The 27,151-nt window shown below is 37.6% G+C and overlaps 1 protein-coding gene across 2 annotated transcripts; it reads left to right on the top strand.

Annotated features, from left to right (window-relative positions):
• The first annotated feature begins 1,413 nt into the window (after positions 1-1,413).
• Positions 1,414-20,585, top strand: LOC107042469 (mediator of RNA polymerase II transcription subunit 1). 2 transcript variants are annotated; one of them, XM_015263521.1, is made up of 8 exons: positions 1,414-1,576; positions 1,649-1,759; positions 3,191-3,333; positions 3,789-3,922; positions 5,566-5,707; positions 5,986-6,205; positions 7,364-9,631; positions 18,360-20,585. In XM_015263521.1, exons 2-8 carry the CDS (start codon positions 1,729-1,731, stop codon positions 20,570-20,572), a joined length of 5,151 nt encoding a protein of 1,716 aa, XP_015119007.1. In that variant the 5' UTR covers positions 1,414-1,576; positions 1,649-1,728; the 3' UTR covers positions 20,573-20,585. The 2 variants fall into 2 exon arrangements, with proteins under 2 accessions (XP_015119007.1, XP_015119006.1); XM_015263520.1 differs by having other exon boundaries at positions 1,414-1,759.
• Positions 20,586-27,151: the final 6,566 nt, after the last annotated feature.

The following is a 27,151-nucleotide window of genomic DNA, read 5'->3' as shown; positions in this document are numbered from 1 at the left end:
CTCACTCTTGTTCGATTGATTGACGATGTTCTTACGATACTTGACATATTAATATTCTGATTATTGATGCTCCTGCAATAGTTCTTCGTCATCTCCCAAAGTTAGCTCACACTATATACAAGTAATTCTCATTCCTCCGTTTTAAACCTATCAGCGCCATCTCCCATGTATATCATCAACTGACTTCGTCGATAGGGAAGACTAAGTTGACAATATCACTACGTTTCACCCTCTTGTATTTACGTATGTTTTCAGTTGCCGAAGTTACCAGATCTGTGGTCACCCAAGCAGCACAGTTCTGGAGGGTATCTGCAAGTATACCAAAAAGGCTGTCTAATGTCTGTCCAAAAACGTAACTTGTGTCTAGAAATTACCTAGAAGTTAACTAAAAGTTATCGTGTGACTGCAAGATACCTTTTGGACGGACATTAGTCTGCCTTTTTGGTATACTTTCAGATATCTTTCGCAAGGTTTGCTACTTGGGCAGTTGCGGATGTGTTCAGTTGACTGTGTCCAGTCCCAAGCAGCACAGTTCTGGAGGGTATCTGCAAGTATACCAAAAAGGCTGTCTAATGTCTGTCCAAAAAGGTAACTTGTGTCTAGAAGTTACCTAGAAGTTAACTAAAAGTTATCGTATGACTGCAAGATACCTTTTGGACGGACATTAGTCTGCCTTTTTGGTATACTTTCAGATATCTTTCGCAAGGTTTGCTACTTGGGCAGTTGCGGATGTGTTCAGTTGACTGTGTCCAGTCCCAAGCAGCACAGTTCTGGAGGGTATCTGCAAGTATACCAAAAAGGCTGTCTAATGTCTGTCCAAAAAGGTAACTTGTGTCTAGAAATTACCTAGAAGTTAACTAAAAGTTATCGTGTGACTGCAAGATACATTTTGGACGGACATTAGTCTGCCTTTTTGGTATACTTTCAGATATCTTTCGCAAGGTTTGCTACTTGGGGTTGCACCCATCCCAAAAAACCCCATTGCTGCTGCCCGGAAAAATACTATATCCAGTGAGCAAAGGAATTACAATATAAGTAAATCATTTATTATAATATGAAAATTGAACAGCTTCTAAACTGGAGCCTATGATTCTCATCGATGGTATTACTTTTTGCAGTACGAGTGATTATAAACAATTGATTGAAAAAAGAAATATCGAATCTAACAGGAAAAAGGGCATCAACACCCACGTCGCAGGCGCTAGTTCAAATTCCATAAGAGTCATTATCGCGCCGCCACATGGCGGTGCATGCCACTTCCACATCTGCCGCCTCAATGAAAACTTCTCCTGAATACCCCATCTCTCTCTCTCTCTCTCTCTCTCTCTCTCTCTCTCTCTCTCTCTCTCTCTCCCCTATGTACTCGACGTGAAGAAAAAAAAGTTCGGAGCTCCGTAAGCATAAGCTCACATCGTACAGAGGTCGTACAATATAACACGTAAAGCGTCGTCGTCACGGCATTTATTCGTACATATATGTATTATCAAATTTTGTCACTGTGTACGTACGACAAAACTCTAATCGCTTCAAGTTTATATGAACGACCGTTTGACTACTTGTTTCAAGATGTGCAAAGGTTAGATCTAGTGTCTGTGGAGTGTTTAACAAAACCATCAGTGAAGCAGATGTTGCTGTCATAATGTAGTAGAACGTTTTAATTTACTTATTTTCCGTGGAGGATTGACTCAACAGGGTAAAAAGGCATCCATAGTATCCACGTAAGGATACATGGATGCTACTAATGGCCAGAAGCCCCTCGGTAAGTCCACTAATTAGTTTATATATTTTTACCATTGCGAAAAAATAATCCTCTGATTTAATTAGTCGTTAATGGCTGAAAGACTGATTGATGGAAATAATTGCCGCGAGTGAATAGCGGATTTTTAGTGGTATTTTTTTCTCCATTTCGCAGGGCAATGAGTCTATTTGGGGGTTATCGTTATTACTCATTATTCACTTGGCCTCTCTCTGTTTAATTAATTTTTAATCACTTTTTATGTCCAGATTTATTGATTTTAGTCGGTGGGCGGAAAAAGCTTGCACTGTGCTGTAGATGCCAACAGTATTGTGATTGTTTATGTTTCGTTATCGTATTCAATTGTTGGAAGATTGATCTTTAATTATTTTGTTTTTAAGTTTGAGGGGTCAATGAAAGATTCTGTAATGACCCCGAATATTGAAGGTGCAGATTTAAGGATATTTTCACGTTGTCTTTGGTAGGTTTCAGTAGGGAAGGGGTAGAGTAGGATTAGTTAATTTTGGAGAACAGATATGACGAAATTTTGGTAAAGATATTTCTCCTAGAGAAGCAAGAGCTGCAGGAAATGTTCTCATTAAATTTGTTGTCTTCTTTTTATTAAGAATTAGAAATATTTACAAAAAACAGTTTGATGTCAAGTGGATTTAGCTTATTTAATCACTCCACTACTGATTTGTATTGATAAATTTGGGGATTGATAGAGATTTCAAATGGAGTTTTATGGGAAATCAATATTTGTTAATTAAAGTTATTGTCATGACCCCGAAAATTTAGGGTGCAGATTTAATTTTATTTTCATGTTGTCTTTAGCGGGTTTCAGTAGGGAAGGGGTAGAATAGGATTAGTTAATTGGAGATGAATAGATATAACAAAATTTTAGCAACGATATTTTTCCTGGAGGATATTCTCATGACATTTTTTACGTCCTCCTCTCATTTAGTAATGTTTACAAAAAATGAGCTTGATGTCAAGTGGATTTGGCTTGTTCCAGCAGTCCAGTAGTGATTTGTGATTTGTATTGATTTGGATTTGGATTGATAGATAGAAATTATTGTAATGAACTTCAAAATTGAAAGCGTAGATTTAATGATATCTTCACGTTTTGTCTTTATTACATTCCAGTAGTGAAGGGGTAGAATAGGATGAGAAAAGCTAAAGCTGCAGGAAATATTCTCATGAAATTTTTCATGTCTTCTTTACGTTCAGAAATATTTACAAAAAATGTGCTTAATGTCAAGTAGATTCTTTTTGTTTCATCACTCCACTACTGATTTGTATTCATGTATTTTTCAGTTGTCAGAAATTTTAAAAGAAGTTTTAATGTTTATTCACAATTAATGACAGCTGAAAGCAATTGGGGAAGGTTAAAAACCTATGCTTGACCTGAAACGTTACGAAGGGTTGTTTACATAATGATCTTGTATGATTCAGGTGGGCATCCACCCACTGGAGGCACTGGCGTGGATAAGAGTAAAGAGTGGCAAATGGAGCTACTCATGGAGAAATTAAGATCGAAATCATCAGGTCTGAAGAGTCTCGTGGAAACTGCGAAGAATCTGCGAATGGCAATGCTCGTAAGTTTTGTCTACAATTTTCCTCCTTCCAGTTTTTAAATGAATTATCAATAATCATTCGGTTCTAAACATCAAGAGTAAATAATTATAAAAAATCATAATAGCGAAGCGGTAAACTCTTGAAGCAGAGTTTTCGAGGAATATCTCCGAATGTAGAGGAAATAACGAACTTTTCGTAATATCAAGAAATTGTCTTCGTATTTAAGATAAGTCCAAAATTACTTGCCGAAAGTTTTTATTTTCTTAGTGCAAGATAGTTTTACTCTTGAAAATTTTTCAAGTCAGAAGTTTCTTGATATAAGTAAAGACGTATCTCCCCAAAAACCTTTGTTTGTGTCAGTGTATGAGTCGACACTGGGCTGCGAATATTTTCAAGACTTGAAAGTAGCCATTCTACCCCAGTTTTCCCTCATGTTTAGAGAATAACATTATCTGCATTCTGTAATTTTATAAAGGACAAGAGGTTTGCGATCGACAGCGTTGAGAAGGGTCAACTACAGAAATGTCTCGACACACTCCAACATTCAATCAAAGTGTCTTCCCTCCAGTCGATGGTGGAGAGGCTCGAGAGTCTCACCAGACAGTTGGGGTAAACTCTTTACAATACTATACAGGGTGTTCCAAATCTCATCGTACATATGGCAAGGGTAGCTTGGGGTGCTTATTTGGAGACGAAAACTCCAACGAAATTTTTGTCTGACAAACTAGTTTTGTTTTCAGATCACTGTGCATTAAAGTAGCTCTACCCTTACGGTAAATTCAAAGATTATTGAAAACTGCATAAAAATTGCAGAAAGCTCGATTACAATCGGAATTCTAATTTTTTTCTCAATTTAATTATCCTTTTGGTTTTTCAAAAAAGAAATGTTTAAAAATCAGGATTTAACCCAGTATCTTAGGTGAAAATCAACATTTCCATTGTAATCAAAGATTAAAATCTGAATTTTTTTTCATTAGATGTGAAAAAATCAAGAATTTTTTAGACGCCTCATGAAAAATAATCGACCGTTTTGCAAACAAGTTTTATTATTGATTTATAATAAGAGGGAAATGTTTGAAAAAATATCAATATTTTGCGAAATTTAATTTAGATAATACTGGCTGGGTATGAATTTTTTCAAACTTTTTCCATGCAATTTAATTGAAAAATTTAAAAACTGAAAATAGTCAAAAGTACAGCGTAGCCCGGCCGAAGGGTAGAGCTACTTTAAGGATATTCAAGTACTTTGGCTATTTTGTCTCCAGTGAAATGGTTTTCTCCTTTTTTTACCCCAAGTTTCCAGATACTTTACAATGATTTTATTATTTAAACTTTACAGGTCTGAATTTTAATCCCAATATTGAACCATTAGAAAATATTTTAAAAATGTGAAAAAAAATTGAAAATGTTTTTTTGAAGAAAGATTGATGAAATAATGAAAAATTGTATTTTTTTTAAACTACGATTATTTTTTATAAATAATTTATAAGCAATCAATTTTCCACCATAAAAACCATTTCCAAAACCAAATTTATTCCGATCCAGAATTTTATCAGTAAACGATTTCATGCCCAAAAAATGAAGTTTTCGAAAGTTTAAACAATTTCAATTATTTATAATGTATTCACTGTCTTTAATACATGATATCATTTTTACAAGGGTAAATCCTGATAATACAAATGTATAAAGAAAGAAACAAAAAAAGAGAGAAAATAAAATAAAAAAATATACAAATATATATAGAAAAAATATGAGGAGGAGCATTTGTATATCTTTAACAGAAACACATAATTGAAAGAATTATTTACTTCTAAACAACGAATGTTTAAAAAAATAATAATTTTGTGAATTTCAATTTTCTGAATATTCATAATTTATATTTAAATTTTTCGCACGCAATTTAATTGACAAATTTCATTATTGAAAATAGTTGAATCTATAGTGTGGTCTGTACCAAAGTGTAAAATACACTTGGATATCCTTAAATGCCCAATTGATTATCATCATTGGCAGTCTTCCATCCCGAGTGAAAGATGTGAATTTTCAAAAAGAGGATAATTTGCGGTAATTTTTCCTTTGTTGTCGAATAACTTCATAACAAAGCGACAATTTTATTGGACATTTTGTCTACAAATAATCCTTCCGAGTTACCCTCACGATATATAGAATGTGTTTTGAGGTACACTGCATATTTTCCTTATCACTTGAATATTGTGATAAATTTTTTAAATTGGCTCCTTTTATTTATACAGATTAAAGTTCGCAATGGTACCTAGTGCAACTGAGACAGGATTATTCATCTCCTCTGATATGTTCTTTCTCGAGGTCCTTCTGGAGCCCTCCGGAATCGTTAAGGACGTGAAAATCCAGCATGAAGGGAAGAGCGAACAGCAGGTAGTTCCCATTTTTCATATTCATTAGCTCCATAAATTATTTTCTTATTTTTAATTTTTGAGCTCAATAACTTCTGAATAAACCCGAAAACTGCTCAGGTTTATTCAGCAAAAAGAAATTAATGCAAGATTCCAACTTCACAAAATTTCCAATGTTTCACAAATGATTGCAATTACTGGTTTCAGTTCATATCTTCATGTGTAAATATTTAGATGGATTTTGGACATCCATTTGGATTATTAATTAGATTAATTGGGAATTGATGCAATTTTTTTCAGAGCTGCGAAGAACTAGTTTCCTGTCTTTCGAGAGGTGATTTCGTAGATTTCACTGCTCAACTCGAAGGACTGGCGTCGATTTATCAGCTCAACGCTGATAAGAAAGTCAAGTGCAAAGCTTTCAGTGCTTTGCAGTCTCTGGAAGCGGATTTGGGGGTTTTAGCGCAATTACAAACTTTTATGAAGGAGCCTTTCAATCTCGTGCACAAAAGCCCCGTTGGTAAGTGGTTTTTCTGAGTAATTAAAACTTGAGAGCTCCTCTATGTTATTGATCTCAACTTTGCAAACATACGAGGGAATTTATATGCACGAATATGTGATGAAATGGCAAAATGAGATGAATAGACAAACTATTTATCACTCCACTATTTGTCTTATTCTGCAAATATTTGATGAACGTAAAGGTTTAAGGGAATTCATTAGACGGCCCTTTTAAACACGATGTCCAGAGCTGCAAAAAGAATCTCTTGAGGAATTCGTTTGGATTCCTAGTTTATTAAAAGGATAATTTCCTGTGAAATGATGGAGGAATGGTTGGAAAATTTCATGAATATTAAATTTCAAGTAATTTGAATGAGAGTATTTTGCAAAACAAGTGGACATCTGCATTTTTTAAAATAAAAATCACAATTATGAGGATATCTTTGGATATCATGTTCTAAATTCATTCGATGATAGCTAAAAATATTGGTTTCAATGCCACTCCGTCGAAGTTAAAACATCGCTGCAATATCTACATTTGTTGCTTTGATTTTTATGATTTTCGTAAATCACTCTGAAAGTGAACTTTCTTATGGTATTTTCAAATATAAATAGCATCATTCTTCCATTCAGTGTATAAACGAATTTTGGAAATTGTTCTCATAGCACTCAATCGTTTTTTGATTCGCCATCTTTTGGAAAATTTATTTCCACTGATTATTTGAATAAACAAAAAGAAAGGTTCATTAAACTGACTTACTTCGACTTCACTTTCATCAAATATTAAATTAAATTAAAAATATAACCCACATGATTAAAGAAGAAATTTCATTGAATTTAGTAAAATGATATGAGACGATGAATTTTATACTATAGAGAACCATATGATGTGCAAAATGACTATACTATGACTACAAAAAACTATTAATTTCCCACATGTTTTGTGAAGATTTATAAAAAATAAAAATTGACATGATTAATTCAAATTTCACATAATTATACACGAGTAATATTACTGAAACGTGTACTAATCAGTCCAATTTTCATTTTATTATGAAATATTGAATGCAACTTGAAATGGTCCAGCGACTAATCCCTGTCCAGAAATTCCCTGTTTCCCCTACACCCATCTCTCACGACTTCCCCAGCATTCACTCACCCCCCAACTCTCTTCCAGGCATTCTCGAGAGGCGAAAAGGTGGTCACGCGATGAAGCTAACGTACTTCGTCTCCCCCTACGACTTAATCGACCTGCAGACTCGCATATGCGACCAACTAACTCCGGAAGCAGTGATAACCCGTAAGATCGGTCACTCAGTGACAGTCTGCTTGGAGGGTTCAACAGCCCACAAGCTCCCCACGACAAGCATCCTCACAGTGAATCGTTCAACAACCGGCAAGAACACCCCCTCGTACGCCCCCCTGACGGGCTCCAACTCGTCGATGCTACCAGCCTGCTTCGTCCTGAAGCTCGCCAAGAGGATGCCCATGTGCGGGGAGCTGTTGAATCAAATTCAAAAAGTCACTGAACTCGAGTGCCTCGATGTGTCCTCACCCCAGCCCCTCTTGAGCCTAATCGTTCAGCACTCGAGCCTCGGACAACTGGACTGCAGAAACAATCGTGGACTGTACGTGACCCTTCCTGACCAGCAGCACTGCTACTTCATGACTGAGAACAAGAGCATGGAGGGTGTCCTGGTGGGCAGCATTCCCTTCACTCATCCAGCCCACGTGCCACGAATTCTCGGTTATCTTCGTCAACAGGCCCTCTTCAATACTCTCCTCACGAGCTGTGTCCGGCCAATGGCACGCCAAGAGCTTGAGCACACGACAATGCTGGAAATAAGTGCCCTATCGTGGCAGCACGTATCGATAAGCCTCGAGCACCCATTCGAGGAGACAATGGCAACAATTGAACTCGATCTGTCGGATATATCAGCAGTTAAATGTAAACTGTACGGTGTGAGTGTGACAGACGACGAACAAACGTCCGATATAATAAGCAAAGTATTGCAAAGGTGCCTTAATATACCAGTGACGATGAGAGCACTCATTAAAACATGGGAGGGACGTAACTCAATGCCAATGAGTAATATCAGCAGCAGTGGTGCTGGTGGTGGTGCAACAAATGGTGGTAATTACAGTGTTAATTTACAGGGGCCACAGAATGGCCACGATGGGAATACACCTATGGATTTTACGAATGGCGACAGTAATATCAAAGTTGAGCCTGGATTGAATGGCAATGGTAATGGTATAAGACAGCAAATAACAAATCAACAGCAGCAGTCTTTTTTAGATGCCGGAACGGAGAATAGTATCGGGTTTCCGTCGTTTTCCGGCCAATCCGATACACAAAATACAATGTTAAATCCACTGCAATTGGGTGCACTACTGCAGGGCAAGAGTTCACCGGTTGGGGGAATGTCGTCGTCAACACCAACGTCTGATAGATCTAAGAAGAATAGAAAGAGAAAGACAGCTGATGGCATTTGGAGGAGTCCCAAGAATAAGAGCGATGATTCGGGAGAAATTTTACTCGAGAGCTCGAGCTCTGATTCAACACCTCTGGGCACACCAACTTCTAGGGATAATGCTAATGGAACGAGAACACCAACTCCCACGTCAGCAGCTGTGAGTTTGGTCACTGGATTGGATCTTTCTAATCTCGATGCCAGTGATATTGTCAGTGGTGATACTAGGAGCTCCACGGATTATGATGTGGATAATGAGTCTGAGGTGATGGAGGTGCACGATTTACCTGATGACTACAACGAAATTATGAAGAAGGAGAGGAAGTCGAGGAAAAATCGAGAGGAGAAGAAGAGTCCAAATGTCTTCGAGGAGAAGAGTAATCTGGTGCCTTCGTCACTCAGCATAACACAGATTACGAATAGTGGTGTTACCATCACTCCCACCAGCTACAATTCAGTGCTATCGGGGATAAGTTTGGAGAGGAGGCCTGGGATTGAGTTGATTCCCATCACTCCAACGTCTCTATCTAGTTCTGTGACGATAACTCCGATCACTCCAGCCACGATAAAGCCGGTGAATCCAGAGGACAGGAGGGATAGGAAGAAGACGAGTGATGATAAGGCGAGGCTTGAGAAGAGGAGGAAACGGAAGAAGGAGGACAGCCCCATGGGACCACCTGAGAAACTTCCACTGAAGACGCAGGATCCACTGTCCAAGCCGGTTTCTGTCAGTATTAAACCAGAGCCGCAGCAGAGCATCTCGAGGCCCTCGTCACCTGCGACAATTAAACGGTTCAATCCTTCGCCGGGGCATACGAGCCCTTTAGCTCTTGTTGGGAAGTCGTCGCCGGGGGTCAAGTCCTCGTCGAGTGGCAACAGCAGCTCATCGTCGAGTTCCTCGACGCCCAGCAAATCCATGCCGAGTCCCAAGCATTCGCCGGTTTACAGCAGTCCGAAGCACACGTCGTCAGGTGAGGCAAAACAATATTTATGATTGATAGATAGATGATAGGTAGGTGCTTTTATTGATATCCTGAGTTACGAAAGCAAATCCCCTGAGGATAAAGGTAAACTACAAAATGCCAATATGTAAGGGGAGACTTATAAGAGTTTTAAGGATTCTTAACCAGTGTTGGTAAATTGTTCGTAAATGTGGTTTTTGTAATACCTGCCTCAAAAGTTCACTTTTTGAAACCGTTTAGTGTGTGTAAAGTGGTTGTTTTACGCACACCGTGCACAAAAGCAACCACTTTACCCCCACTACGGTTTCGAACCGCGAACTCGGCAGGTATTACAAAAAATTAGATGTGTTATGCGTGCGTGCGAAAAAGTGGTTCTTTACGCACTTGTAACACAGTATACTATTTTTTCATGGTCGAGGAAAATTCTGTAATTCAGTAGCGAAGGGGTAAAACGGTTTAAGAAGTAGCAGAAGGCTGCCGTTTCCCTGAAATTTTCAAAACAAATTTCCTGCGCAAAGTTATTTATATTTTTGGAATCCAAAGCACATTGATCTTCATCGCCTTCTGGAGATTAATGTGCTTTGATTTGTACAAATATCGATAACTTTCGGCAGGAAATTTGTGCAATAATTTGGAAAATTAAGGGCATTCTGTTACCCCTTAAGTTGACTTGTATCCCAGTTGAGTTTTTGAGGAATATTTCCGAATTTAAGGGAGATAGCGAAGTTTTCGTAATTACATTTGTTATAACACTCAATCGACTCTACACAAATGTTTATAACAACAATTTTGCTATCTCCCTTAGATTCCGAAGTATTTATTATTACGTCATAATTTTACTTATAAAAATATATTATCACAGATTTCAGTTCATTCAGTGTTTTGTTGTTATGAAGTCATTCCATAAGCCAGGCAGCATATTAATTATTTTTCAGTAAGACGTACAGGTGGACGTGGTACAGGTGCGAAATAATGAACGTTTTTATTCTATAAATGTAATTAAACAGTGTACGCCATGCGTGGAGGGGAGTATTCAATGACTGCTAGATGTGTGAAATAGTGCGAGAGAAAGGGTCAATGAATTTGATAAAAAATTCGATTGAAATTTCTATTTTATAGAGGGCAGAGTGGGGCAATATGGGCATTTTTAATTTGTCAATGCATTGAACGATTGATGAAACAGAACAATTTTTTTTCCATGTAAAATACAGTTGATTCTGTTTGTGATGAGTCCAGACTAAGCTGAATTTGTGAATTTATTTCTGAGTTATCAACTTTATTAAAAATAAAAAATATCCATTTTGCCCCACTCTTCCCTGTATTAAAATATTGTATTATATTTTAATATGATATTTTATATAAAATATTGAGGCCTGACTGCACAAGGTTCAGTTAATTAAATCGTTAGTTAAAAAAGGTAAATTCGATACGTCGATCGGGTATTGCATCAGAGCAGGGATAGCCATATTCATAAATTATAATTATCATTAAATTTTGAAGTAGTCAATTCATTAATATCACTCTTTAGTTTTTAATTTTTGAAGTAATCATCAATTTAAATATTTAAATTCCAAAGTATTTTGTTAATCAATAATTTAGTTAGGAAGACTGACGATTATTTGGTTAATCGAAAATCTGTTTTACGAAATTAGCACTCCGTTGTTCGCGCCGTAAGCGCCGCGCCGCACCAGCATAAATCGACATAATGATAAATTTGAAAGATCTAGGAAAAATCTGAAAAAAATTCATAGTGATCTAAATTTTATACTTGAAGAAGTCCCGTGAGATTTTTTATATTCAGTGTTGCCCTTCGTTATATATTCGAGCTCAAAGTTGCCATGTTTTTCTGAAAATTCGCATTGTACACGGGACACGGTTCGGAGTTCCAAAATAAAAATTTGAAAATCTAACTATTTATGATATTTTTTAATGGATATTTTCATTGATAGGGCTTCTAGATACTTCAAAATAAGATGCCAAATTATTTCAATTTTTTTAGGCTTTATTATAGTATATTTAGAAAACCGGAAAAAGTGCGGCGCGACCCACATAGCGCGACCAACCGAATGTCAGTATTATTTACTTCATAGAAAATTTACTGTTGCATATTATCAATTATTCAATTCATCATCAATCGGAAATTTAGATTCTCAATTATTTCATTATTTCTAATTTCGATAAGTATATTTTAACTTTAATCAGTGTAAGTCGCAAATTCTGCGAATATTGAAGAATCAGAAGGAGTATCTAAAATTTATTCCAGGAAGGAAGTAAATTAATTAATCCCATGGTTAAATGAGTTTTAACGGGGCCTGAAGGGTAAATACAAGATGATTCTTCAAGTTAAATGTGCAAAAGTTGTTACCGTTAGGATATAACACAAGTCGAGGATGAATTTTACCCTAGGGTTTGTTTGCTCAACAGGGCTTACTGCTACCGGGCCTTAGTCGGTTTTTACGTGATTTTTGTAGAAATATCTATAAAAAATACACCCAGAAGAATAACACTTTTGAATCAAATAAAACTGTTTGAACTTTTCCTATTCATTTCCCCAATATTTTTAGTGGAAATGAATAAACTTATGTATTTATTGCAATAAAATTTTTTTAATTATATAAAATAAATAATGAATTCGTTTATATTCTTCAAAAACCATTTGTGTGAATAAAACATTGATGAAAATCAATTTTAACTTCAAACAAAAGTTTAACACGACTTATTCAAATAAGCCCATTTATTTGATTCAAATCAAGTCTAATCATGGATGTCCGCATGAAAAGGGATCATTTTGTCGTAGCCGAGTTATGTATACTCTGATAATATTGATAACATTCCGCACATTTTGAGCCCAAAATAATCCTCATAGGGTCAACAATGACGTCGCTAGCCGCGAGTGGTCGCGCCTCTCCACCGAACGCGTCTGGTCGCACGCTAAAGCGCAGATCCGATCAATTAGCCCCTCATGTATAGATATTCCAAATTTTTATTTTTTTCCTCATTGAAGTAGTTTTGAAGAAAATTGCGAGCTAATAGAAAACATTTGCTAGTTAGTACTTTTTTTAAAATAAATTTTTGAAAAATCATCCCTGAAAAAAAAGGGGTTATCCCCCCTATTTCATTATTTCCCAAAAATTTTATCTCCAATCGGTAGCAAATTGTTTGAAGATTTTTGCGAGTTAAGAAAAAATCGTCAATGCACTCCTATTATTGTGTAAATTAACAATTCCAATTTCAACTGAAAACCAGAGTTGATGACCAAAGTTTGTAGCAGAGATGTCAGACAAGATATGAATGTTTTTTTTGGCTCAAATGAAAGAGCGGGTCGAGAACTGGCGTGCAGAAGTCTTTAAAGATGACAAATCTCTCTAAAGATGATGTCTGTTTTCAATTGAAAAGCGCAATTGTGACAACATTGTCCAGTGGGGTCTAGGAGTCTCCCCTGGTTCAAAACCATCTTTAGAGGCCCTAGCACGCCATTTCTCGACCCGCTCTTTCATTTGAGCCCAAAAAAACATTCATATCTTGTCTGACATCTTTGCTACAAACGCGGATCTTCAACTCGGGGCTTCAATTGAAAGCCCGAGTTGTACACCCGAGTTTGTAGCAGTAATGTCAGACAAGATATGAATGTTTTTTTGGGCTCAAATGAAAGAGCGGGTCGAGAAACGGCGTACTAGGGCCTCCAAACAAGACAAATGTCTCTAAAGGTGATGTCTGTTTTCAATTGAAAAGTCAAGTTGTGGCATCATTGTCTAGGAGGACAATGGGGTCTAGGAGTATGTATAGAACATTGGGGTCTAGGAGTCTCCCCTGGTTCAAAACCATCTTTAGAGGTCCTAGCACGCCATTTCTCGACCCGCTCTTTCATTTGAGCCCAAAAAAACATTCATATCTTGTCTGACATCTTTGCTACAAACTCGGGTCTTCAACTCGGGCTTTCAATTGAAGGCCCGAGTTGTAGACCCGAGTTTGTAGCAGCGATGTCAGACAAGATATGAATGTTTTTTTGGGCTCAAATGAAAGAGCGGGTCGAGAAATGACGTGCTAGAGCCTCTAAACATGACAAATGTCTCTAAAGATGATATCTGTTTTCAATTGAAAAGCAGAGTTGTGACATCATTGTCTAGGAGGACAATGGGGTCTAGGAGTATGTATAGAACATTGGGGTCTAGGAGTCTCCCCTGGTTCAAAACCATCTTTAGAGGCCCTAGCACGCCATTTCTCGACCCGCTCTTTCATTTGAGCCCAAAAAAACATTCATATCTTGTCTGACATCTTTGCTACAAACTCGGGTCTTCAACTCGGGCTTTCAATTGAAGGCCCGAGTTGTAGACCCGAGTTTGTAGTAGCGATGTCAGACAAGATATGAATGTTCTTTTGGGCTCAAATGAAAGAGCGGGTCGAGAAATGGCGTGCAGGGGCCTCTAAAGATGGTTTTGAACCAGGGGAGACTCCTAGACCCCACTGGACAATGTTGTCACAATTGCGCTTTTCAATTGAAAACAGACATCATCTTTAGAGACATTTGTCATCTTTAAAGACTTCTGCACGCCATTTTTCGAGCCGCTCTTTCATTTGAGCCAAAAAAAACATTCATATCTTGTCTGACATCTCTGTTACAAACTCTGGTCATCAACTCTGGTTTTCAGTTGAAATTGGAATTGTTAATTTACACAATAATAAAATTGCATTGACGATTTTTTCTTAACTCGCAAAAATATTCAAACAATTTGCTACCGATTGGTCATAAAATTTTTTGGAAATAATGAAATAGAGGGGATAACGCCTTTTTTTCAGAGGTGATTTTTCAAAAATTTATTTTAAAAAAAGTACTAACTAGCAAATGTTTTTTATTAGCTCGCAATTTTCTTCAAAACTACTTCAATAAGGAAAAAAATAAAAATTTGGAATATCTATACATGAGGGGCTAATTGATCGGATCTCTAAGCGCTGCGCAGTCCGTGTATTCTCGAGTGCGACGTTGCCAGAACGATACTTCGTTCCCAGTCACAAGCGCGCGGATCATGAATTGGGGGAAAGTGAAATGAATCAAAATTTTTTTTTTACTTTTTTACTTCTGAAAGAATTATATGAACAAGACAAAGAATATTTATTTTCTAAATATCAAATGAAATATCAAACTCATATACAAAGGGAAGATTGTTTTTTTTCAACTTACAATTTACAGTGACAACGGTATTTTCTCAACAATCACCTATCTCTAATGACATCACAAGTTTTATTAATTGTTTAATGACTTGAAACGTTGACGTTGACTTGTGTACGTTTGTAGTTGAGTGGTAGAGCGTTTTGGAGTGACATCTGCCAGCTGGGAACAGCACGAGAGCGGGCAACGTCGCTCGTCCAATTTCTACTACTACTCTGGCCGCGCAACAAGCGCAGCGTCGTTTTTTTCTGACCGCACTTCATTGAAAAATTGATAAAAAAAAGATTTGATGGCCGGAGAACAATAAAACCGGATTTAATGCTACGAGTACAGATTATTTGAGGACCTCCTAAATTGGCATTTCGTAATTATCGACACTTTCGCAGTTATTATGAAACAAATAAAAATGACTGTGCTTTGCTCATAGCGCGACCACTTGAGGGCTAAAGAAGATGAAAACAAGCAGGGGTTCGAGGCTATTCGAGAGAAAGCATGTCACCGTTACTTTTTGCGTCATTAATGTTTATTTTTGTTTCCGAATGGAAAAAATTTTCTTTTGAACCCACCTTTTTACTTCAACCTGCCATTTTTTCTGTTCATAAAAATTAGATTACGCATGATTACAATGTTCAACTACTAAAATCAATAAATTTTTAGTCCTACTCTAGAGACGTGAAAAATTTATGGAATTCAAAATTCATTGATTCATGATCTATTGCGAATACAGTAAAACGGATTATTAACTTTATTCTTTGAAGTGTAACGAACATTTTTATAAAAAGAAGCTAAAATCCCATGAAAATTGCGGCGCAAGGAGCATTTTGAAGGTAAAAGCAGCAGAAATGACGTTTTTCGTGGTTACAGGGGGCAAAATCGATCGGGTCCGCGATTTTTTTAGTTATTTCCATATTCCGCCATATATCACAAATATTTCAATGAGTCCCAAGGCCCAGTGAAGACTTAAATTTCCCCGACGTATCCCCTGAACTTTCCATTTGGTCACCCTATGAGGGAATACAATTGACTGGCTAACCGGAAAAATAAAAAAAATAGACTTTGTCAATTGAAGTGTCTAAAAAATTATAGTTGTTTTTAGAACAGCATATTTCCCAAAATTCCTAAAGAAGCCAAATGATTTCGGACAGATGAATGATTTTTTCCCATGTTAAGAGGCAATGGAACTTACCATCGGAGTAAAAATTGGATTCCAAGTTTATTCGTCGTCAGACGACTATTTAGAAAAACTCAAATTCTTACATCATCAATAATATTGGTGTATGGCCGCATCGGTAAGGTCTCCGCCTACAAAGCCAGAGGTCCTGGGTTCAAAACCTGGCACCGGTGAAATTTTTTCTGGATTATTTGATTTAGTCAAATAATATAAGGACACCAATGTGAATATTTGAAATGAAAATGTTAAAATACGGAGAGAAATAGAATTAATCATGTTCGAATCATGTACAAATAACCTACAGTTTTCACGTGTCTCGAGAACCTAACTGACTACAGTTGATTCTCACCATCGTGTGTGATTGCATTCCGATCATTCACTTGAAATACTGTCATAACATCGTAACTTACAAGTTACAGAGGAAATAGTCGTGAGCTCTAGCGACAAGAAAGAGTCGAGAGCCCGTCACTAATAACCTAGCTGTTGATGTGACGTTAAATCCAAAGAATGAAAGAAAGAAAGAAAGAAAGGAAGAATAATATTGCTGTAGTGTAAGAATTTGGGTTTTTGGGCTAAATGGTCGTCCGGCGACGAAAAAACTTGGAATGAAGTTTCTACTCCGATGGTAAGTTCCATTGCCTCTTAAACTTGTATTTTAGTTTTGGTCTCTACAACATTGCCTCTTAAAGGGAAACGGAATCCCTGCGTTTATTTGAATTTTTAGAATCGTGTTTTCTCCTACAATTATTACTTTATTTCTATGCAATTACTTTATGGACTTGATCATTGCATTGTTGGGTCCATGAAGTAGTTTCATAAATAAAAAATAATCATCGCAGGAGAAATCACATTCCGTTTCACCTTAAAGGAAATTGCTCATGACGCGACGTTGCCGGAAACTCGCTAAACGCGCCCGGGCAGTGTAGAGTGAATTCGACAACGCTAAAGCGTAAATCACACGGCGGGGAATCCCCGCGGAAGTGACCAAGTCGCAAATTAAAATTTGGTATGGTTATAGCTCTTACAATACTGAAGCTTGGTACTCTGGAGGAGCTCAACCGGCCGAGCAGTTTCGGAAATATTTAACGTTTTGTATAAATCTTTTTCATTGAAAGATTGAATATCTTCCTGTAGACACCCTGTAGCATGTGGTTACGGTTGTATGCCTGCCATAAGGACGGAATTGCTACGAATCCATTCGGAAGCTTGCTACCAATGGAATTGGTTGAAGAAAAAATAGACTAATAACGCAAAAAGTAACGGTCACAGGCTTATTTATGTTGAATTTTCTAAAAATTAATCACTGAAAACCCAAATTGTCAAACACACAGACAGACATGACCAAAAAAATATAATTTCTTTGCGTTTCATTCTGGACCATTTGAAATCAAAATTAGAAAATTGAAAAATCGGTAAAATACAAGGCTTTTGCTGAGGCAAAAACGTGCATATCCCTGTTTTTCATGCGGACGTTCCCATTTAATCAGGGAAAAACGATTCCATGACCTCAAGAACCCAAAATAAATGGTTAAATCTTACAACTCTACCAATATCTCTCAAGAAATAATAATTCTTTTTCAATAAAAAAACGTTGAATAGGGGAGAGTCGGACCAAATGAAACAGTGGGGCAAAATGAAATAGTCAAAAAACGACTGTTGACGCAATTCAAGCAAAAAAAATTTTTTTGAATTAAATTTTCTTTTGTTAACTTTTTTTATTCTTCGGAGTACTGATGAGAATAATAATTTTCCATTCAGTAGAATGGAAAATTATTGAGGAGTTTTGATGGTCGAAGATTTTGGCAATGGATTATTCGGTGGAAATTTAGCATTACATTTTCCTTTTCCCCCTCTGGGTCTTCCCCTGGGCCTTGCTGCGGACTTTGGATGTTGCTGTTTCATTTTCTTTTCAATTAATCCATTGACAAAATCTTTGCCCGTCAAAACTTCTCAATAATTTACCATTCTACTGAATGGAAAATTATTATTCTCATCAGTACTCCCAAGAATAAAAAAAAGTTGATAAATAAAATTTTGATGACAAAATTTTTTTTTGCTTGAATTGCGTCTGTCCTTTTTTGACTGTTTCATTGTGCCCCATGTTTCATTTTGCCCCACTCTCCCCTACACTGATGGACTGATTCATTTATTCCAAACGAGATTCGTTAACTATTAACGAATAGTAGAGTTGAATATGACCAAATGAAAAGTGAAAATTGAGTCAAACAAGGCTCCTCAAATGTGCATTTGTTAACTAGTAATGAATGAACATTTGGTGAGATTAAATAGACCCTCGTCTCCAACCAAATCCATTCGTTAACAATAATGAACCTTTCTATCAGTGTCAGCCTGCTGAAAATTCCTCCACTGACGTCAAGTTTTATTTCCCCACTGCACAGGTATATCTGCCAACGTAAGCCCGAAGCACGGCACATCGTCCCCGAAGCACGGGAGTTCAGCGAGTTCAGGCAAGCCAAGCATGTCTGCCTTGAAGTCAGCAGCCAACAACTCCCCCTCTCCCTCCAGCAAGAGCAGCGATCAGGGTTCATCGAAGCCGAAATCCTCGAGTAAAGATCCCTCCAGAGACAAAGATCGAAAGGCCCCCTCCTCCGCACTATCCTTCAGTGGTTCTGGCCACCAGAGTCCAAAGACAAAGTCCTCCAGCAACAAAGTCAAGTCAATTGACCTTCTCCCGAGTTCGGAGGGCCAGTCGTCCCTTCCGAGCAGTGGCAGCAGTACTCCACCCTCTGGTGGCTCAGACCTGAGTAAATCCACGTCTGCACAGCAGCAGCAGGCGAGGAATCGAAAGGGCTCCCTCAGTGCTGTGATCGATAAACTGAAGAATGCCCAGCACGTCACCGACGAGGGGAATGGCAGCGGAAAATCCGGGGAGTCTAGCTCCAAAGAGAGACCTCCCACATCAACCAAGAGCAGCGAGGGCAAGAGTGCGGGGAAGAACAGTCCCTCGATTGACAGCAAAAACCCTGGAGAGTACATGGTAAAGCACAGTTCAGATGGAATGAAGATAACGATTAACAAGACGAGGGCTAAAGACTCGAAGACTGGAAACATGAAGATGTCTTCTTCAGGGGTGAGGGAGCCAGTGGCCTCGTCAGGGTCGTCCTCATCAGGGAATGGATCCCCGAAGACTCACACTGGCCTGAAGCCTGGGGTCAACTCGGGGCCAGCCTCGAAAAAGCCCCAGTCCCAGTCATCTCTGAAGGTCCAACAGGGGATGAACGCCTCGGGAATGTCGAACAAGGTGGGATTACCGGGGCAGAAGGTCTCTAGTATGAAGTCAACGTCGGGATCATCCTCGTCGAGTGGAGGTGGGATTTTAACGAAAAGTGCCACGTCGAAGTCTTCAGGATCACCGAAGATGTCGAGCTCGGGGGCGACTGATCTCAGCAGAAGTCGAGACAAGTCGAGAGTCCCAAAGTCTGGGGAGAAATCTGGGGGACTGTTTGGGTCAAAGTCGACGGATAGAAAGGCGAGTCCGTCAGCCCTGAGGGAGGAGAGCGAGACCGAAAGGGCGTTTAAACTACTCGCTGCACACGCATCAATGTCCAGTGTTCCTCCTCAGATGCTTGTCGAGGGTCTCATCAAGCAGCAATTGGATACTAATTTTCAAATTCCAAAGTTGTCAGCGCGAAATGCAGACTCGAGTGACAAAAAATCGACGAGTGATAAATTACCAACACCTGAGCACAGTGGAAATAAACTCTTGGAGAGTCTGTCGACGAGTAAGCTTGATTCCAAGGTGCAGAATGCGAATATATCGGGCTCGAAGTCATCGGATTTGTTGGAGAGACGTGAGGGGACACAGAGTAAGCCGGATAATTCATCGACTGCCATGCCACTGATGAGTCTCAATGCTCTGGACGCAACTATTCTAAAATCATCATCGAATGTACCTGTTACCCATGACTCTGATGTGCCCACGAATCTGTCGATGCAGCCAGATATGGAGGCGAGGGATGTCTGCAAGGATCTGACGATAAACCCCAGGAATTCTACTCCTCAATTTCTGAAGAATATTCCAACAGGGGGTGGAAGTGATGATAGTATCCTGGGGCATGCGGACACGTCAGATGCCATTGTCTCGTCGAAGGCATCAACCTTTCCCACTTCTGGCTCTTCGGTGTCTGGCACCTCGGAGAGTTTGAATCTGTCCACTAAACCAGCTGATGCTGCCTTGAGCAAATACAAATCAGAGGATCGTAAAGATAAAACTTCATCAGTCCTTCCAATGTCTTCAAGTGTTGCATCGTCGATAGATGCACCTGTTAAATCAACGACTCCAGTGCCTAGTGCTGATGCCAACGATATGCTGCTGGATTTTTCAACTCCGAAGGACATGGGAAAGGTCTCCCTGTCGAGTATTCCTGAGAGAGCCATGAGTCTGCAAGCTCCTGTTCGGAGGAATACTCCACCTCCACCGCCACCCCCACCACCACTTGCTTTCCCACCGAGTCCCTCAGTGTCTGTGCATATTCTCAAGAGTCCAGTTCCCTCGCCCAGGGTCATTCCACCATCACCACATTCAGCAGCGTCACCCTGCATCACTGATGATGAACTCATGGATGAGGCACTGGTGGGATTAGGTAAATGAAGATTACTGAATGCACTGCGTTTGTCAACGACGCAGGCAATCGTTTTTGGAAATCATGAGATTATCCAATGTTTCGACATTCGTATTTTTTAGTGAAAAATTTTACGTAATTCTGGGAGGGGGTGGAGTGGAAGTGATTATAATATGTTGGGGCATGCGGACACGTCAGATGCCATTGTCTCGTCAAAGACATCAACCTTTCCCACTTCTGGCTCTTCAGTGTCTGGCACCTCGGAGAGTTTGAATCTGTCCACTAAACCAGCTGATGCTGCCTTGAGCAAATACAAATCAGAGGATCGTAAAGACAAAACTTCGTCAGGCCTTCCAATGTCTTCAAGTGCTGCATCGTCGATAGATGCACCTGTTAAATCAACGACTCCAGTGCCTAGTGCTGATGCCAACGATATACTGGATTTTTCAACTCTGAAGGACGTGGGAAAGGTCTCCCTGTCGAGTATTCCTGAGAAAGCCATGAGTCTGCAAGCTCCTGCTCGGAGAAATACTCCACCACCACCTGTTTTCCCACCGAGTCCGTCAGTGTCTGCATATTCTCAAGAGTCCAGTTCCCTCGCCCACGGTCATTCCACCATCACCACATTCAGCAGCGTCCCCCTGTATCATTGATAATGAACTCATGGATGAGGCACTGGTGGGATTAGGTAAATGAAGGTTACTGAATGCACTGCGTTTGTCAACGACGCAGGCAATCGTTTTTGGAAATCATGAGATTATCCAAAGTTTCGACATTTGTATTTTTTAGTGAAAAATTTTACGTAATTCTGGGAGGGGGTGGAACAACATGGGACATTTCTCATGGGAAATAATATCGAAATGTGATGATGAGGGGAAGGGGCAAATGATCGAGTGGAAGATGATCAGACAGGATTTTCTATAGGAATCATTTTTGCAGATTTCATTTTGCTCTACAGGAAGGACTACGAAGTTTTTGTAATTTCGTTTCGATTTGGAGATATTTGATGAAAAGTCAGAAGTGAAGTGCTAAAACAGGATGAGTCGATTCAATCTCAGGGTGATTTCTCGGTGGACATCACTGAATTTGAGGCCTGAGTGTATTATCTTTCGAATCTCATGGAAATTGCATTATTCACTGAAAAATCCTGTGAGGTAACTTTTAAATGGCAAAGAGTTTCTCAATAACACTTCTTGTCTTAATCAGCGATAATTAGATAAACAGCGAGTGAGAGGTTCGTCACAAAATTCGTTAATAAAGAAAAATTGGGAAGGTGACATCTATGATGCGACCTGGATTGAAAACGATTGTAGGACATTTACGCATCAATGCTCGACGAATTTTTGAAAATAGTACTAATTGCACTAACGAGAGACATAAAAGATTTTTTTCCAGTTTAAGGCCCGAATGGATTATCTTTCGAACGTTATGTCGATTGTTCTTCCATTTTCATGATCTAATGTATATCACAATTTCCGTTGGATTTCACATCACGCAGGAGTTCTAAAAACTGTGATTATACGATAATTAAAAAGTGGAAAAACCTGAACATTTCTAAAGAGCCTTTTTAAGAATAATCGGGCGAGCTGGGAGGGTTGGAAAAAAAGCAGCCATTTTTTTCTTTTTTTTACTTATTCTTTAAATGATGGAAAAGGCGTGTGCAAAGTTTCAGACTGCTGAGGAGCATGGTTAATTTATTATGAATTTTTGAAAAAGTGATCATTTAACCCATGATTTTATGGAAATCACCAAAAAACTGTAAAACCGAAGGAAAAAATGCAGCCAAAGTCATGAAACTTTAGATGCATTTAGAACATGTGATCAATGATTTTTTGAGTGGAAAAGATTGTCGCCTATTAGCATTGTTTATTAATAATAAGGAAAAAAGTACTGAAAAATGACATTTCTGCGCACGTAGCCCAAACGAGCAGCAACCATAGACATATACTATGGCAGCAACGTCCCAAGTACCGATCGGGTGGGTGTAGCGCGGTCAATTTAAACGTCTCTTGAGAGAGAGCGATGAAGTGTTGTGATTGTAGCTTCCTCGAGCCAGTGGTACCAGCTCCTGGTGAAACAAAAAACTACCGACGATGTTGCCACTTTTTCGCATGGATTAATATTTTTTCATTTATTAAAAAAAAAACAATCTGAAAACCATTCAATGCGTGGAACAGATACAAATAAATTTGATTAGCTCCAAAAATAATTTTTAACCGGAGATACTTCCTAATATCCCTTGAATTTTGAATCCGAATGGGAAACATTTTTTTGTTCAGCGATTGGTTTTCTGCAGGAAAATAATAGAAACCCTTCCGCCTCACCTCCTACATGTCCTCCTCGTCCGATTATCCTTGATAAAGATTAGGAAATAAGTTCCATAGAGAGAAAATTGTAAACGGTAAATAATTTATTATGGCAACTAACGATCTGAGAGCCATCTGATAGCCAGTAAATTATTAATGCGCTATTTTCTCCCTAATGCGTTCATCTTCCAATATTATTCACAAATGTCAAGTTTTTTGTCTACTTCTGACAAAATCAACTATCATCATTTTTTGGGACTCCAACGCTATGTAAAACTGAATGGCAATAGGCATGGGGTTCAGTTTTCCCTAATTTCTCTACTCACCCAGTCTACATAATCCATAGATAGCTAAACGAAAAGCATTATGGAAAAATTATTATTAAAGCAATATTTCTCATGTTGAGCTACAACAAATGTAATTACGAAAATTTCGCTATGTCCCTTAGATTCGCAAATATTCCTCACAAACTCAACTGGGAGATAAGTCGATTTTACCACGTCGTTACTGAATTGTTCAAGGCCGAAACTTGAGATTTAAAAATGAAACAAAAATCATGCAAGTTCCCTATTGGAGAATACTTTAAATTATGAAAATAAACAAAAACAATCAACATCACGTTCGAAAGATAATTCACCCAGGCCCTAACACAAGATTTTTAACAAAATGAAAGGAACCACAAAAATCTTAGCGTCAAGTTTCTTAGGAATTTCTGGGAATAATGACGAAATTGTGATAAATGCTTTCTCCATACATCTTGAATCGTCTACAAAACAATTTAAATCCATCAAAAACTGATCTTGGGTTGAGATCGACTTATCGTGTTTCAGAATGTCTCCAGTGGAATCACTCTTATTTTATTCATTAACTACACGGAGAGAAATGTTTAGTAAAAATTAAGGAACTCACAATTCGCTCACGGAATCGACTCAGAAAATTTAAGTGACGGTATCGTAATTTTTCAGAGGAGATTCAGATAAAAATCACGGAACGCTCTGGAAAAATTGCGTGACAGTTCCGTAAATTTGGGTCCATGTCTAAAAATTCCATTTAAAAATAACTCCGTCAAAACAACCTCCAAAATAACACGTGGCGGATAGGGCGGAGTTGTTTTGACGGCAGTTTTTTAGATGTGCTCCCGTGAAATTTCCTACAACCACATTTCGCTCCGGAATTACAGAAAAGATACGTCATTTTTATTGAATATTTCTCTCCGTGTAAAGAGACGAAATTGTCCACGGGTGCATTTTCACCCATTCCCCCTGCAATGGATTCGTTCTCATTTTTTTATAAGATCCATGACGCAATCCTCACTTCGAAAAGTAGATCACCCACAAAGTTATTGAATTCATCGATTTGACGGTTCGATAAAAGTGTTCTGAGAGCGATCCAATGTAATTATCATTTTCATTCTTTTTATCTTCATTCATTTTCAACAATCACTGGAACTGCGCATTGACCGACCCATGTTTTTGATTCGAAACAGTTCAAATGATTTGAGGATGTTCATCCAAAACTGCAAGCATTTAAAAAGCTTTTTTTGTTCAATTGATGAAAAGTTAAATTCTTCATATTGATAGAACTTTTAATTCCTCAATCCTAGTGAAGTATTTTTTTTTATTCATAAAGTGAGGAATATGCACCGAATGGGGGCTTTAGTATGAGTTTATATGCTTAAGGCCCCAATGTATTGCCGTTCGAACGTAATCTCAATATTTTTTTATATAATCTAAAATCTTTTCCAATTGCCATTTATTTATACATTGCGATGGAGTTCTCAAAAAATATGATTGTACAATAAAAAAAGAATAGATAAAAATGAACGATTTCATAGAACGTTTCTGAATAATACTGGGGAATAACATGATGGACAGATGTGTCACAGTAGCAAATGGCTATCAGATCGTGAGTTGCCATGATAAATTATCCGTTTGCAATTTCTTCTCTGTTGCACTTATTTCCTAATCTTTAGTAAAAACGCTCTTCGAAAATATTCAATGTTTGCTTCCGAATGGAAGCATTGTAATCTTCCAATTGCTACATTCTCCAATTTTTTTCAATTTTTTAAAATTCATGTACGGAAAAATTTGATAGAAAATCCTAGCGCGTCCTCTGAGAAAGTCCATCTTTATTGGAATTCTATTGCAAATGATGTAACTTTCTCCTGTGTTCTTCAAATAGATATTTGTTTATAGAAAAAAATATACATATAGATGTTGATTTTTCTATGTAACTCATTATATTGATATTATTACTATGAGAATTCTTGGACAAGAATTTTTTAAGTGTTTTCTTCTTGTGTCTTCATTCTATTGTAAAAAATACAATAAAAAAACTTGGAAAATTTATGCTCAAGAATTTCTGTAGAAAAATAAAAATCTATTGATGTTAAATGACAGGGTAAAATGTCTTCAATAAAATTGGCGCAAAAAATAGACAATTTTCTAATAGAAATTCAAGAAAACTCCATTAGAATTCCCATAAAAATCAATAGAATATCTGAAAGAAACCGTTAGATTTTTCTATTACATTTTTTCATACGGGTTGCAAAAACATAATTTTTGAAAATTGTGAAACACTTTAAATTATAAAGATGGAAACACAATCGAGATAACATTTGAAAAATAATCCACTCAGGCCTTAAAGCTTCAAATATTGTCATTATTTGCCCGCATTTCCCAGGTTTCCACTTGTTCCTTGATTTCAATATATTCTTTCCCATATTTATCTCATTTTTATTTTCACCTTTGAAGTCTTCCAGGAGATAAACTATCAATTTGAGAATAAATCCCATAAGAGCCCTTGTATATGAAAAAATGGATTTATCGCATTTTAGCAGCTATTGCAACTAATTTTCCTCAATCATCAGGAATGTTGATTCACGTGTCCCCCTCAGTCGAGAGAATTACAGAATTTTTCTCGGACATGAAAAAATTCCATTTTCGAAAAATGGATGAGCATCTCCAATCAATGATAATAGCTTGTAGATGTTAACTGGTTCAAATCGTCGTGTGCTTCCTTTTTGACAATAATACAACAGTTATTTCTCCCTCGATCCTCCACCCATGGGTATGGTCATTAACAATGATAATTATTTCGATTTAACCCGCATTCTTCTTTAGGATTCACTAAAACCGATGTATTCGACCATTTGTCATTTTTTTAATAGACAAACTCGTGTTTATAAGGACTGAAGAGTCTGTCGGAATAAATTATTTAGATAGGAATGGAAAAATTGTAGAATAATTGAGTCGGATGAGATAAGATTGAGAGCTTGGAATGACGAAAATGTGGTTCACTATAAAAGTTCAAAGTAACAAATTTTAAAAATATGTACTGTATGTTCGAAGAAAAACAAATTTCCAAACGAATTGATGGCAATGAGGACAAGAGATTTCATTAACTTGTAAAAAAATATAGTGTCTACGTATGCAGATGCGATAGTACATGTAAAGTAAAATGTAATGATAAACTAATTTGTAAAAAAACAATCAACAAAAAGAATATTGAAAAAAATACAAAGGATGTGCGAGTATGTATACATGTATATATGTGTGCATATGGTATGTGCATGCATGTACATATGCATAATCATTATGTATTATCTTTTTCTTCCGATGACCTATGATTACTGATCTGAGGTTCGCGAATAAATATATTTCCTTGTTTTAAAAATAGGGGTGTTTATTCAATTTATTTTATTATTTATAGTATTTATTTATTCCATCATATGTATACCCTCTCGGGCCTTCACATTTTGTTCCCATCCCTACAATGAAACCCCGACATAGAATATTGATAGTTATAAGAAACAAAATACATGAATGCCATATGGGCGAGTATAATCTGCAGTAAGTTGCTCCAGTCAACGGCCTTTTTCCTGCACTAGATCCAGGGACTTGCAAAAAGTCGGTTGAACCGTAGACCCGCGCAGCCATCACCATCGCCATCAGTATGGTTGTCAGAAAGTACACCACGGCCGCACCGTTTCCAGAACGATTCCATGTTTCCATTCCCTTTCCATTTTCCAACGCCATGGCCTCAGATCGAGAGGACTACTCCTAGGCCGCACCATTCCAAAGGACGACTCCAAGTTTCGTCATCCCCTCTCATCATCCTTTCCTTGGTTGAAGGAGACCAATATCATCAACTATCATTATATTTTACTGAAAAGAATTATTATTTCAAATAATTGATTTTCCAGTTTTATAATTATTACACTTTATTATTATTGTTATCATTATTATTCTTATTATTACAGGTATATATATATATATATATATATATATATATATATATATA

Source organism: Diachasma alloeum, unplaced genomic scaffold (genome assembly GCF_001412515.2).
Source record: "Diachasma alloeum isolate Michigan unplaced genomic scaffold, Dall2.0 Dall_scaffold_00472, whole genome shotgun sequence".
In the NCBI taxonomy this organism is placed as follows: Eukaryota; Metazoa; Arthropoda; class Insecta; order Hymenoptera; family Braconidae; genus Diachasma; species Diachasma alloeum.
This window is presented reverse-complemented; position numbering and strand designations above follow the sequence as displayed.

Coding starts and splice junctions, on each gene's coding strand:
- LOC107042469 (XM_015263521.1), top strand. CDS start 1,729: ATGGATGCTACTAATGGCCAGAAGCCCCTCG. Junction 1,760..3,190: donor TAATGGCCAGAAGCCCCTCG/GTAAGTCCACTA, acceptor TGTATGATTCAG/GTGGGCATCCACCCACTGGA. Junction 3,334..3,788: donor ATCTGCGAATGGCAATGCTC/GTAAGTTTTGTC, acceptor AATTTTATAAAG/GACAAGAGGTTTGCGATCGA.